This window comes from Medicago truncatula, chromosome 4 (assembly GCF_003473485.1).
Source record: "Medicago truncatula cultivar Jemalong A17 chromosome 4, MtrunA17r5.0-ANR, whole genome shotgun sequence".
Classification (NCBI taxonomy): domain Eukaryota; kingdom Viridiplantae; phylum Streptophyta; class Magnoliopsida; order Fabales; family Fabaceae; genus Medicago; species Medicago truncatula.
In genome coordinates this window covers 28,058,750-28,072,951 of record NC_053045.1, presented here as the reverse complement: position 1 = coordinate 28,072,951, position 14,202 = coordinate 28,058,750, and the positions used below count along the sequence as shown (strand labels likewise).

General features: G+C 34.2%; 2 protein-coding genes across 4 annotated transcripts; both read left to right on the top strand.

The window, feature by feature from the left end:
• Positions 1-1,046: 1,046 nt before the first annotated feature.
• On the top strand, positions 1,047-10,546 carry LOC11446252 (histone deacetylase 9). 3 transcript variants are annotated; one of them, XM_003606189.4, is made up of 14 exons: positions 1,047-1,083; positions 5,020-5,132; positions 5,259-5,376; positions 5,996-6,070; positions 6,763-6,982; positions 7,340-7,403; positions 7,614-7,706; positions 7,818-7,926; positions 8,031-8,080; positions 8,161-8,251; positions 9,107-9,177; positions 9,402-9,500; positions 9,985-10,051; positions 10,147-10,546. In XM_003606189.4, exons 1-14 carry the CDS (start codon positions 1,047-1,049, stop codon positions 10,230-10,232), a joined length of 1,293 nt encoding a protein of 430 aa, XP_003606237.2. In that variant the 3' UTR covers positions 10,233-10,546. The 3 variants fall into 3 exon arrangements, with proteins under 3 accessions (XP_003606237.2, XP_013455859.2, XP_039689340.1); XM_013600405.3 differs by lacking the exon at positions 1,047-1,083 and adding an exon at positions 4,447-4,793 and having other exon boundaries at positions 10,147-10,350; XM_039833406.1 differs by lacking the exon at positions 1,047-1,083 and adding an exon at positions 4,907-4,928 and having other exon boundaries at positions 10,147-10,350.
• A 2,146-nt stretch (positions 10,547-12,692) lies between these two features.
• On the top strand, positions 12,693-13,862 carry LOC120579959 (F-box/kelch-repeat protein At3g23880). Its single transcript, XM_039832737.1, has one exon. The coding sequence runs from the start codon at positions 12,693-12,695 to the stop codon at positions 13,860-13,862; it is 1,170 nt and encodes a 389-aa protein (XP_039688671.1).
• Positions 13,863-14,202: the final 340 nt, after the last annotated feature.

The following is a 14,202-nucleotide window of genomic DNA, read 5'->3' as shown; positions in this document are numbered from 1 at the left end:
ACGACATTGTTACTTTCATAGTTCACAATGAGTTAGGAAGTCAGAGGCCAAATGAGCCAATTATGGTGACAATTTGGTTACCTCTATCATTCAAGGGAATCCAAGAAAACCAATGTCAAGGAGGCATTGCAATCGAAAACCATATGATCTTTGCAACGACAGGACCTTCACATGTTAAAACATGTACATTTTATTCCTTTAAATTCCCAACCTATAACTTTTGTCACGATTAATATACACCTTAACACTCAAACTATTATATGCCAACATTATAAAAAAGATATAATAGTCATTTTGCTCCTTAAATTTGTAACAAATAAATAGTTAGATTGAGAAATTCTAAAATAATCCTCACACTTCATTATCAAAATTAAGGTCATGTTAACCAATGTCATGGAGCACACTGGTTAAAGAACCTAAAAAAGAAAATTTTAAAATGAAGAATAACACTTTTTATGTTTTTGAAGAGTTGACAATACAAGTTCCAATGTAATATTTATTACATTTGCTTTTTTTAATTAGTGCCCCGGAACAGGGGTACTGGTTAACATTACCCCTAAAATTACTATAAAAAAAATGTCATGTTAACTTATGTCCTTAGGGCACAAGTTAAGAAACTAAAAATGAAATTAAAAGATAACTTTTACATTGAAAATATAAAATTTTAAACTTTTAATACAATGAATGTACATTTCTCAAGAAAAAGTTTTCATGTTTAATTTTTAAACTTGTGTCCATTTCCTTTAAAAAAAATTGGGTCTCGTTAACAATTGTCATAAAAAATAGAAACAATTGATAACTTTTATGTAAAAAAATTACTTTTTAATGTTTCAATCCGTTGAATACACAAATTTTGAGATAATTTTTTATTTTTTTGAGAAAACGACGTCGTTTAAGAGAAAAGTATCGAATAATAATAATATTCCACGAAGGGTCGAGTAGACAGCAGAGAGAAAAAGCTCCGGCAACTGATAATGGCACTGTAGTGCGTGCGACGGTGCCTACCATTTTCTTCCTTTGCTAAAACCAACACTCTTCAACCGATAATGCGCTCCAAGGACAGAATCTCTTACTTCTACGACGGTGCGTTTTCTCTTTTCTTCTCTATCCATTTCCACTCTCATACTCTAATAATCGCGTTTTCTTCTTTAGCTGAATCGGTTGGTTATTCTGCGTAGAAGTGATTTTTTGAATTTATTTATAGCTCTGTTTATTCATGTTCCTCGAAACCCTAACTTCATTCATGTGATGTGTAAGGAATGGAACTTGCTTTTAGAATTGTTTTAGGTTTCGGATCCAAGTTCTTGTTGTTGTTGAATGTTAAGGCTTTTCGTGTTTCGAAAATGCAACTGTAAGAAATTTAAGTTTATTTGTTTTCCGTTAATTTAGGTTTAATCAATTTCATTTTCATAAATTATTACCTGTGTCAACTTGTTAGAGTCGCGTCAAGTGTGTGTGTCGGTGTTTTATAGGTTCTCATAGTTTTTGCATTATTGAAATCTGCTTCAATTGGGGCTTGTTTGGATTGACATATTTGAGTTTATATTCTGGCGTAAGTTTTGTGATGTTGTTTGGGAGAGCTTGTTGAAACAGCTTATGGCATTGTTGATAAGCTGTTTTTCAGCTCATTTTCATAAGTTCTCTAAAATAGCTTATGAAAACTGCTTATAGCTTACATGAAAACAATTTAATTTAATTTAGTTTTAGCTTTTGGTATAGAAATAGCTTGTACATAACCACTTATCATAATAAGCGCTTGTGATATAAGTTGCCGATAAGTTGTTTATACAGAACCTTGATATTGGTAATGTACAATTGAGTGAGTCAATGAGGATGACATTTTGTGATAGGACAAGAAATTCCACAAAGTGAACTGTTATTAACAATTGGACTGACAATGCATTAACGATCATATCAGATTTATAGTTTTAATCAATAATCATGTCATGGGAGACTGTTTTAAATCATCTTCTCTCTCCCCTTACACTTATAATTTTGTATGGAGAGGAAGGAGAGGGTCCATTTTCCAAAAAATTGGATAGAGTAGTAACGGTGGCCACATCTCTCTGATGTGAAAAGTATGTGAACTTGGTTTAAGCATTTGTGTAAAACTACAGAGAAACTGAGAGCATTCTCTAACTAACTTCTTTATCACAAATTCTGTTTTGCATTGATTGATAGAAACAGTTACAAGAGGTTTTATATAAGAGCTTGAGAGGTTACCTGCTATAGCAGGTTAACCTGAATCTGAACTAACACATGTCAGTGCAGATGCCAGCTGTAAACAGCTGGCTGTTACAAGGTTAACACTAGATACAAGCTACTCAAGGCTAACCTATCTTATACACTTATACACCCCCCTGAAACTCAAGGTGGGGCTTCAGCAACATTGAGTTTGGAGCGCATAAGAAGAAACTTGGCTGTAGATACTGGTTTAGTAAGAATGTCAGCCCGCTGATCTGTACCAGGAATATGCACAACAGACAACTGCTTTGCCAGGACCTTTTCTCTAACAAAGAAAGGGTCAATCTCCATGTGTTTTGTCCTTGAGTGTAAAATAGGATTGTGAGCCAATAAGACTGCTGACTGGTTGTCACAGAGAATAACAGGAGAGGAAAAAGGAACAGTGAGCTCTGAGTAATGTCTGAATCCAAAGAGCATCTGCAGTGGCTTGAGCTAAGGCCCTGTATTCTGCTTCTGTGCTTGATCCGGCAACAACAGGTTGCTTTCTAGACCACCAAGAGATAACATTAGGACCAAAGAAAATAGCAGAACCAGAAGTGGATCTTCTATCATTAGGATCTGCTGCCCAGTCAGCATCACAAAACACTTGTAAAGAGGCTTATGGGTTGGGGCAGGGTACAACTTCAAACCATAGTGTAGGGTGCCTTTTAGATACCTTATTATTTTGACTGCAACCCAATGAGATTCAAGAGGCTGAGACATAAACTGACATACTTTGTTGACAGAGTATGAAATTTCTGATCTTGTGATAGTGGCATATTGAAGTGAGCCTACAACTGATCTGTATAGAGAGATATCCTGAAAGTGATCTGAACCATGTTTAGAGAGCTTGCAGCTGGATACCATAGGTGTATTGATGGAGTTACACTCAAGCATATTGGTTTTAGAGAGAAGATCTCTGATGTATTTACTTTGAGTGAGCAGTAAAGTATGGTTAGGAAGATGTTTAACCTCTATGCCAAGGAAATAGTCTAACTGACCAAGATGTTTCGGACTAAAAACAGAGTCAAGCTTAGTAATCAGGGAAGTAACAAGGGATGAGGAACTGCATGTGATGATGATATCATCAACATACACAAGGAGATATACAACCTGTTTCTGTTTGGCATAGGTAAAGAGAGAGGGATCACAGTTGCTTGCTTGAAAACCAAATTGAAGAAGAGTAACTTTAAGTCTATCAAACCACTGTCTAGGGGCCTGTTTCAGACCATACAATGCCTTGTGAAGTTTGCAAACCAAACCAGAATCACCATTTTCAAAACCTGGAGGTTGTTGCATATAAACTTCTTCCTCAAGAATGCCATTGAGAAAGACATTGTTGACATCCAGTTGTTGAATAGGCCACTTGTAGGAAATAGCAAGAGTAAGAATCAACCTGATGGTAATTGGTTTCACAACTGGAGAAAAAGTTTCAGTGAAATCAAACCCTTGAAGTTGATGAAAACCCTTAGCAACCAAGCGTGCTTTGTATCTATTAACTGAACCATAAGAATATTCCTTAACTCTAAACACCCATTTACAACCAATTGCTTTTCTATTGGGTGGTAGATAAACGAGTGACCATGTATTATTTTTCTGAAGATCATCATACTCTTCCTGCATAGCATTTTTCCATTGAGGATCAGCCAAGGCCTGTTTAACTTAGGTTCAGTGTCAGTCAACAAAAGAGTAGGGTTGACACGTGGCAGAACTATACCAGACTTGGAACGAGTTGTCATGGGATGAGTATTAACAGGAGGAATAGGAGTTGAATCAGAAACAGACTGAGAGGAAACTAACTGCGGAGAAGAATCAGCAGAAGATGCAGATTCAGAGTTAGGAGAAGAGACAGTATATATGGGTGAAGTAGCAGATGTATCAGAAGGAGAGGATGGGGAAATATGTGTGGTAAAAAGTTTAGGGAGACTGACAAGAGAGTTGTGTATAGGAAGAGATGAAAGAGAGACATCCCTAACAGGAGTAAGAGGGTCATAAGGCTTATCAGTAAACAAATCATAATAGGGAAACCTATATTCATTGAAGAGGACATCTTTAGAGATGGAAATTCTGCCACTAGGAGATAAACATTTGTAACCCTTATGGGATGAAGAGTAACCTAGAAACAGACACTCATGAGATCTAAAATCAAACTTGTGAGCATTATAGGGCCTGAATAAAGGGAAACAAGCACAACCAAAAACCTTTAAAAAATTATAATTGGGTTTTTGATGGTATAAAACTTGGTAAGGGATTTGAAAGTTTAGAGAGGCAGTGGGAAGTCTATTGATGAGGTAAACAGAGGCTAAAAAGGCATGATCCCAGTATGTTAGAGGAAGAGAGGCTTGTGTAAGTAGGGTGAGACCAAGATGAGAGGTTACCTGCTATAGCAGGTTAACCTGAATCTGAACTGACACATGTCAGTGCAGATGCCAGCTGTAAACAGCTGGCTGTTACAAGGTTAACACTAGATACAAGCTACTCAAGGCTAACCTATCTTATACACTTATAATTTGAAGTGGCATTGACCAAAATCAGTCATTTGTCAAAGTCAAGCTACAAGGACCAAAAATGTAATCTGAGTTATTAATTATTTTGCTGTCACTATAAATCAATTTGCATTAATTTTTGTTATTTTCATGCTGTTAGGCAAGGGAAGTAGTACGTTTAATACCACTCAAGTTCTGTGAGGAGCTTTTCAATCTTAAGTACTCATTAGTTTTTTCATTTTAAGTATTTAATAAACATTGTTTATTTGTATGTTTTCTTGAACTCAATTACTTAAATTTCATGTTGCAGGTGATGTCGGTAGTGTTTACTTTGGGCCAAACCATCCCATGAAGCCTCACCGTCTTTGCATGACTCACCATCTTGTTCTCTCGTATGATCTTCATAAGAAGATGGAAGTTTATGTCAGTAACACATGTTGTCTGTTTCATTTTTATTTGTATGTTTGGTATTTTGTTGCCATTTGTTGATAGTTGTGGCTGATTACGTAAATAATGTTATTCAGATTATTTCTTCTTTATATGATGCAGCGCCCACACAAAGCTTATCCTGTTGAGCTTGCCCAGTTTCACTCTGCTGATTATGTCGAGTTTTTGCACAGGATTACGCCTGACACTCAGCACTTGTTCTCCGATGAACTGGCCAAATGTATGCTTTTCTCAATTTTAAACTGATAAGTCCCTGTGATTTTAAATTTTTTGATTTATACAAAGTAAGAAACAATGATAGAATTTATTGCTGTTTATTATATTTTCTATGTTAGAGAAATAGAGGGAAAGTGGAGACTGAAGTCTATCAATTTGAGTATATATTTGATTTAATTTCTTTTGCATTCTAAAGATTCTTGACATAATTTGTCTTAGATATTATAATCATTAGACTTGTGTTCCGCATCCTTAATAATTAAGCTTTGAACCACTGAAAACTATTTCATATCGTTAGTTTTGTTTTGTTTTGTTGATTGGCTTCAAGGTTTTTATATTTTAAACTGTCTTATACCTATCTAACTGGAGAATAAGGATAGTCCGTCTTTTTAAAGAGAGAAAGGAGGCGGTGGTTGGGAAGTTATATGGAAGATAGCAAATCTTTTTACCCTCAAATTGTTGTTACTTTTCCTCTCAATAATAGCTTGCATCCTCACTTTCAATAGTTGATATTTAATTTCTCATGTTAACATTCTCCTATCCTAATGTTTTTATCTTAATATTTTCTGTTCATTGTTTAGCTAATAACAAGTTTCACCTTTATTGTTGATCATTTCTGTCAGATAATCTCGGAGAAGACTGTCCTGTGTTTGACAACTTATTTGAATTTTGTCAGATGTACGCTGGTGGAACTATAGGTAATATGTTTATTGTTGAAACTTGAAACTATAGGGATTTAGATAGGGGAGGAATAAAAAGGACTAACGTAATTGATATGAAGAACCAGTTGGAAAAGGACTAACGTATTGGACTAACCTTAAATTATACTAACTCTAGACTCCTATAAGGCGAAGGAAACAAACCATGAGATATATGATAACATGCATCAAACTTAAGAGATTATCTTATATACAATGAAGATATTACAAGCTATTTTTCGTTTATTAACAGTCATGTTGAGGCTAAAGTCTATTATGCTTTAATCTTGTTACAACTTTGTGAGTGGCTGGAATAGTTACCAGCCTGAAGAGCCGATTGAAATGTTACATGAACAATGAAGATGAAAATGTACTGGAATGATCATAAGTGGACATTTTCCTAGCAACCAAATTATGCACAACAAAATATTCTCCAGAGTCATTATAAATGGCATCTGAAAGCTATATAAACTACACGAAAATTTAGGATTAAAAAAATTGAAATTGTGGCTGGTGCCCTGGAAAATTCATCACTAACATGCCTCATAAATGAGATAGACTGTAAATTTCCCAAGATACAATGATGATATGATTACATTTTTTTCGTACATTTCTTACCATGATTTTGTGATTCTCTTTAATTTGGTCATGCCTTGTTTGTCTAATTTATGCTGACTAACATGTACCTGCAGATGCTGCACGCCGATTGAACAATAAACTGTGTGATATTGCTATAAACTGGGCTGGTGGATTACATCATGCCAAGAAATGTGAAGCCTCTGGATTTTGTTACATCAATGACTTGGTTTTAGGGATCTTAGAGCTTCTTAAACATCATCCCCGTGTTTTGTATATTGATATAGATGTGCACCATGGAGATGGTGTAGAAGAAGCTTTCTACTTCACTGACAGGTCTGCTACTTTCTTATATTTTATCAGATTTAGGAAGTTCAAAGTGTTGAGAACCTTCAAGTTATCAAAACAATATCATTATAAATTTCAAACCTTTAAATGTTTTCTTCGAAACCATCAACTTTGACCTTGGAATAGAATGGGTGCTGTGTAAGCTTTGTATTCATATCATTAGATGATTAGATTTGAATAGCCTATTTACAATAATCATGCCATGCCTTATTCGCTCTCCTCTAAATATAATATTCTGAGTTGGTACACAGAACTTGCTTTCATGTTATATTCAGAGACGATATTTTTGCCATACTGCACGTGATTATTCTCTATTTTATTAAATGTTAAAGTTTGATGTGACAGGGTTATGACAGTCAGTTTTCACAAGTATGGAGATTTGTTCTTTCCAGGAACAGGGGATGCTAAGGTGATTTTCTTTATTCTGTTTGTATTTTTAGTGTTTTGATTGTAGTAATCACCTCTTTTATAAGATTGATGTTTCAATTGTATAAATTGTTATGGATTGGGATATCACTGTTCCCTCTGTGCATATGCTAAATTGAATATCCTGTGTTTGAAACATTTCGGAAGCTCTCAATAGATTGGAATGATTTGAACTGATTTTACCTTATTGAAGGAAATAGGAGAAAGAGAAGGGAAATTTTATGCCATAAATGTCCCACTCAAGGATGGAATTGATGACTCTAGCTTCACTAGACTTTTCAAGACTGTAAGTTCTTATGTTCTTTTGGCCGAATTGCAACTTCAATAAGGCATTCATTATTGTTACTTTTGGCTTGATGGTTTGTTCTCTGAACCTTTTGAAATTCTTGCGATATAGATTATTTCCAAAGTAGTTGAAACATATCAACCTGGTGCCATAGTTCTACAGTGTGGAGCAGATTCACTTGCTGGAGATCGCTTGGGCTGCTTCAATCTCTCTATTGATGGTGCTTATTTCCCAGTAAATTTCCCATTCTGGTGAAAATATCATCATTCTGTTACAACCCTTTGGCCTTGTTCTTCCTCACAATTGTTGATACCTATGGTGCAGGACATGCTGAATGTGTTAGATTCGTAAAGAAATTTAATGTGCCCTTACTGGTGGGTTTATATCACTTTATTTTTGCCTTCCATTCACCTGTACAATGAGTGGGATTTACATGAGTGGATTTCTGCCACAGGTCACTGGAGGTGGGGGATACACAAAAGAAAATGTTGCTCGATGTTGGACAGTTGAAACTGGAGTTCTTCTAGATACGGAGCTTCCAAATGGTATATTAAGTTAGCCTCTTTGCAAATGTTAAATTGCGGCATATTTTCCTGAAATTTATGTTCTTTATGAATTGGATTTAATATTCATTGTTCTTTTACTATAAAAAAATATTCACTATTAAAACTTTTAAAAAAAACATAGAGATAGATACTGCCATGTGAATTGTGAAGCGATTTTTTTTTTTTTTTTTCTTTGGAACTACTTTGGCTTTACTTCACACTCTTGGAACGACAGAGAAAACTCTACCAAATACCCGTTATGAGGCATATGATATGAGAGGTTGCAATGTTGTAATTTCTTCATTGTAATCTCCTGCAATATCTGCCTAGAGAATGATTTGTGACCTAACTAGTGTTTATCATGATTCTAATATGGTTTGCCTCACCTTTTTCCAACCTCACTGGTTGCTTTTGCTTTTGCTTGAAGGTGCCCTGATAGACTATGTAATCTGTCGTCACACTGCAAACTACTAAATTATTTTTTAGAAACATAACAAAAAACCATTCATACTTCTCCGCCTAATATCTTAAGCGCTCGGGATAATCAGCTCATGTAATGGTTTAAGAGCCTCTACGACTGTCACCATACCCACCTTCTAAATTTAAAAAAAAAGATTGAGTTGTAGAATCAGATAGGCATAGGTGTTCACGCTTGAAGTGCAAATAGCTCTTATGTGAGGGCGTATTAGAAACTATTCATGTGTTCACACCTATCAGATTGGGTTTTTTAGATTTTGGTTGATGGTAGTTTCTTGTATCTCTTTTCCAATGTGTTGAATTTGAATTTCAGATGTAAATTATGTCTTGTTATTTCTAAAGTCAATATTTTTCAACTGCTTTGTCTCTCTTGTGCAGAGATCCCGGAGAATGATTATATCAAATATTTTGGACCAGACTTCTCATTGAAGATTCCAAATGGGTTTATAGTATGTAATTGTCAATAGTCTTGTTTATATTATCTATATATTTACCTGGACTTCTATTTATTTTTAAAATTGACTTGAGACTCAGAGTTTCAAGTCTGAATTTTGATACTTCAAATTACATAGGATATGATCAAATACACATTGTTATAATTTTAGTTTAGACTCTGCAATGTGCAGTGAAATGTGTTTATGTTCTCATTAATTTTCTTCTTTGAATTGATCAGGAAAATTTAAATAGCAAATCATATCTTAGCACTATAAAAATGCAAGTCATGGAAAATCTGCGCTGCATCCAACACGCTCCGAGTGTGCAAATGCAAGAGGTGAGTTCCTCCTTGAAATCGGGATACCCTGCCCAGAAGGCAGTCTCAGTTTTTTTACATAAATTTCTTTGTTGTGATGATCTGTTTTGTTTTAAACTTAGAGTGATCATGTAGTGAAGTATTAGCTCTCTAAATCAATTATTTGCCGCGAGAGGTTTATTTTTAAAGAAATGAATTAAAAAAGAGCCCTCATGATGGTGCTTCTAACTTTAAAATGAGAATCGTTAGTAGACTGCGGACAGTGGTGATCAAAAGTCGTGCAGAAGACTGAAATCTATCACTTAGGTCATAAGTTATAGCATGTTAGTGAACATATAATTTCAGGATTTATCAATCATTATCTCTAGCTAGTAGGTTTTTCTTTTTGGACTAGCGTGGTTTGAATTCAACCTCCTTCTGTGCTGTCATGATAAAACCACTTTTAACCAAAGCTGACACAGCCAATGCATTAACTAATAATATGTTCTAAATGGGTTAATTGCAGGTCCCACCTGACTTCTACATTCCTGATATCGATGAAGATTTGCAGAACCCTGATGAGCGCAATGATCGTAAGGAGAAATAACTTTTTATTTATTTTTCTTTATTCCCTATGTTGACTTGGTGTGAAATCTTAGTTTATTGATTTTGATAATCCTCTTTCTAGAGCACACTCAAGACAAGCACATCCAGCGTGACGATGAATATTATGATGGTGACAATGACAATGATCATCAAATGGATCTTCCATGACGTTAGCTCCTGCTATGTGCATCCTTTTGTTTGGTGCGAGACTGTTTTTAGAGACAAGTAAAATGTGACTAGATAGAAATACCTGGAGTTGTATTAAGAAAGTATTAGGGCTAACCCAAGTGACTCATGTATATTGGTTAGATTTTTTGGTATTGTTATTTTGTATATTTGCTTAAAACTGCATTAACATCATTTTGAACTTATGCCATTTTATATTTGGGGGTTAACATGTGCCCCAGACATCAGCTATTCTAGGTAGTCTCAAGAATTTGCACAATATATATATATATATGGAAAATACTTTTCGTGCATAATTCATCCGGGCTTGTTTTTGTGCCTTCCTATTTTTGGGAAGAAAATTTATGTGGTAAAATGTAAATTCTTAAAGAGTTGGATTGCAATGAAGTTCAATCTTTGTAAAAGAAATCTTGGTGACCATAGTCCAGTGTTCAAAGAATCCTCTAACCTTTCCTCAATTTTATTAGGCATGTCTCCTTTATATTTTATGACATTTACATGAAAATGGAAATATTTCTTCTATAAATTGGATACATCTACGTGTGTATGTGTCTTAGTTCTCAATAATTTTTTTGTTCTAATTTTGTCTCACTTTTTTAATTATTACGGCAAGTCCCTCAATTTATTCCCAGTTTTTTGAAACTCTAGTGCACTACCTTTAGTATAGTACATGTTACCTGATTTACCAGTCAAAACTTCACTTGGAAATAACTTGGGGTATGCAATCACATTCCCTAGAATGATATACCTAAGAATAAAAAAAAAAATCCAATTATTCCTACTCATTTGTTTGTTAACAATTTTCAGATGTTTTTAAAATTTGTTTGATTTAAAAATGGGAAATGTTAACGAGTGCCCCTGGGGCACTGGTTAAGGACCTTAAATAGTAATTTTTTATGAAAGTTTGTACAATCAATGCATTGGAAATTGAAAACATGCTTAAAGAGTGCTCCGGCGTTAACAAGATGCTTTAAAAATTTCAAAAAATAAAAATAGATGTGAGTCAACTAATTGGACAAAATTTAGATCCTTGTAATCATTCTTTTGATGTGCATGTCGACAGATTCACCCAGCAATGATTAACAAGCATCTTCAAGCAAATCTAACACCTGTAGGGGAAAAAATTTAAAGTCTTTGGGGGTGTATTGGATTATGACTTTAAAGAACAATTTTTGCTTAAAAAAGTCTCAAAGATTTTAAAAGATTTTGTAGGATTTTAATGACTTTCATGATTTTAAAAGACTATCAGGATTTTCAATTTGGATTTCAATGGATTTAAATCATAAGATTTTAAAGGATTTTATCGATTTATAAGATTTCACAAGATTTTATGAATTTTAAGGACTCATTGAAAAGAAATGATTACAACACACTCTCTATCATAATATTTTCAATTCATACTCTTATTTTTTATTTTATTTTTATGAGAGATAGAGAGAGAGAGGGAAGAGAGAAGGGAGAAAAGAGAGGAGAGAGAGAGAGAGACAGAAGGGAGAAAAGAGAGGAGAGAGAGAGAGAGAGAGAGAGAGAAGGGAGAGAGAGGAGGGAGAAAGGAGAGGAGAGAGAGAGAGAAGGGAGAAGAGAGAAGAAGAAGGGATAAGAAAGAGATAGTAACTTTCAAAGAAAAGTAATCCCATGAAATCTTATGTCTTCATGAAAGATTTTTTTTTTGTTAAAATTTCATTAAAAAATCCCATAAAATCCAGCAAAATCTAATTTATTAAACAATCCTTTAAAATTTGAATACAATGAGACTTTTTTAAGTGATGAAAAGTCTTGATTGAATACTTCAAGATTTTTTTAAAATGACAAAGAATCTTGATTGAATACCACAAAACTTTTTTTAAATTGCAAAGAGTCTTGATTAAATACCACAAGACTTTTTCATAATTAAAAAGTCTTTTAAAATCCCTTAAAATTATAATCCAATACATCCCCCTTAAGTTCAAATCCGAGCAAAGAGTAAAATATTAATAAGTACTAATATTTGCCATTTAAAAAAATTATTTGTATGAGATTGATACATACTATTTCTAGACTCCAAAACATTGTTTGTGTGTTCTTCATAAATAGTACTTAACAAATATATTATGGTGGAAATACTGTCTTCCATAATTTCTGTGTGGACTTTAATCTCTACAAAAAATAAATAAAACTTAAGGTAATCACTAACATTTTTATTTTGAAGATAAATTAATCCCTAACTCGGTATGAAAGATGAACTTATTTGTGAGGGACTATATTTGATTTTATTTTTGTGATCCCTATATTGATTTGCACAAAAATTGTAAAAGAATAAAATAAATCTTCACTGTCTATTACTACCAAAAAAAAAAAAACTTAGAAAAATCTATTAGATATTCTTTTTCTATATAAGTAAGGAAGGCTATTGTTGTTGAGAGAGAATAACCCTAACATCTGCCGCCACCTTCATTCTCTCCAATGGAGGAAACATATGCCGCCATGAACAAGCAGCTAACCCTAATATCACCGCCGTCATTCTCATCCGATGATGATTCACTTCCCATTCTTCCTTTCGACCTCATTGAAGAAATTCTGTGTAGGTTACCAGTGAAGCTCCTCCTTCAACTTCGATGTGTATGTAATTCATGGAATTCTCTCATCTCTCATCCTAAATTTTCCAAGAAGCACCTTCGCATGTCAACCACATGCCGCATTCATAGAATAAGACGTAACCACGGACGAAGTAAATTCCTTCTCAAGTCATATACACTCCACTCCGTTTTCACCGACGACGTAACCACCGACGTCATGCATCTCAGCTTTCCTTCCACCAGTTTTTATCTACCTTCCATTGTTGCCTCTTGCAACGGTATCCTTTGTATTGCCGACTTATACCAAACTTCTTCTATTCATGTTCTATTGTGGAACCCTTCCATTAGAAAATTCAAGGAATTGCCACTTCTTGAGAAGGCAATCGGTCACGTTATTAACCTCACATCCGGCTTTGGCTTTGGCTATGATTCTTCAACGGACAATTACAAGGTGGTTGTTGTTTTGGGATACACCGTACTTGATAATAATCTTAATTATGTCAACAAAACTGATATGATGGTTCATACCTTGGGTACTAATTTTTGGAAAAGCATTCAGGAGTGTCCTTTTGGTGATGTATGTACTAAGCAGTATGTAATATTTGTGAGCGGCACAATTAATTGGCTGACATCTATTGATAAATACCGGCAAAGTGCACTCTTTATTGTTTCTTTTGATTTGGAGAAAGAATTTTGTCGAAAGGTTTTGCCTCCTGATGATGAAGGAGTGGATGTGTCCAACTTGACCTTGGGTGTGTTAAGAGATTTCTTGTGCATAATTTCTGGTAATGATGTTTGGGTCATGAAGGAATATGGAATTCAAGAGTCTTGGACTAAATTGTTCACTCTTTCTAACATGCAAGATCCTAGTAAATCTTATATGTTGTTCAAGGTTTTATATACTTTTGAGGATGACAAAGTACTGCTGCAGTGTATTGGAAATGGCAAATGGATTTTGGTTGTTTACGATTTAATTAATGGAACTTTTAAGCTTACTAAGTTTGAATGCAACTTCCTAGAAGTATGTGTTGAGAGTTTGATATCACCTTGTTTTTAATGCTAGGATGTTGTGCTATGTCACTTCAGCATGAGATTTAACTACAACCTATATTTTAATTTATGTTAATGTTTTTTATTTTGTTACCGGTGATTTCATGGATTATTGTTGATTAATTGTGGTTAATTTGAAGTTTGAGCAATTGGTGTTATTCCATTATTTTTATACTTTGCGCAGCCTTTCCTCTTTCAAAAATGCATATTCCCTAAAATGTATTGATTGTACTCAATTTTTTGTTTCATTGTACTTATTTTTTGCAATTGGTAAAAAATTGGACGAGTTGCACTACAAATTTGTTTCTGATATAGTTATGTTCAGTCAAATAATGATTGAACATGTG

Excerpts from the sequence above, each read along its gene's own strand:
- LOC11446252 (XM_003606189.4), top strand. The coding sequence starts at position 1,047 with ATGCGCTCCAAGGACAGAATCTCTTACTTCTACGACG. Across the intron at positions 6,983-7,339 it reads GCTTTCTACTTCACTGACAG|GGTTATGACAGTCAGTTTTC; the intron begins GTCTGCTACTTT and ends TTGATGTGACAG. Across the intron at positions 9,501-9,984 it reads CGAGTGTGCAAATGCAAGAG|GTCCCACCTGACTTCTACAT; the intron begins GTGAGTTCCTCC and ends GGTTAATTGCAG.
- LOC120579959 (XM_039832737.1), top strand. The coding sequence starts at position 12,693 with ATGGAGGAAACATATGCCGCCATGAACAAGCAGCTAACCCTAATATCA.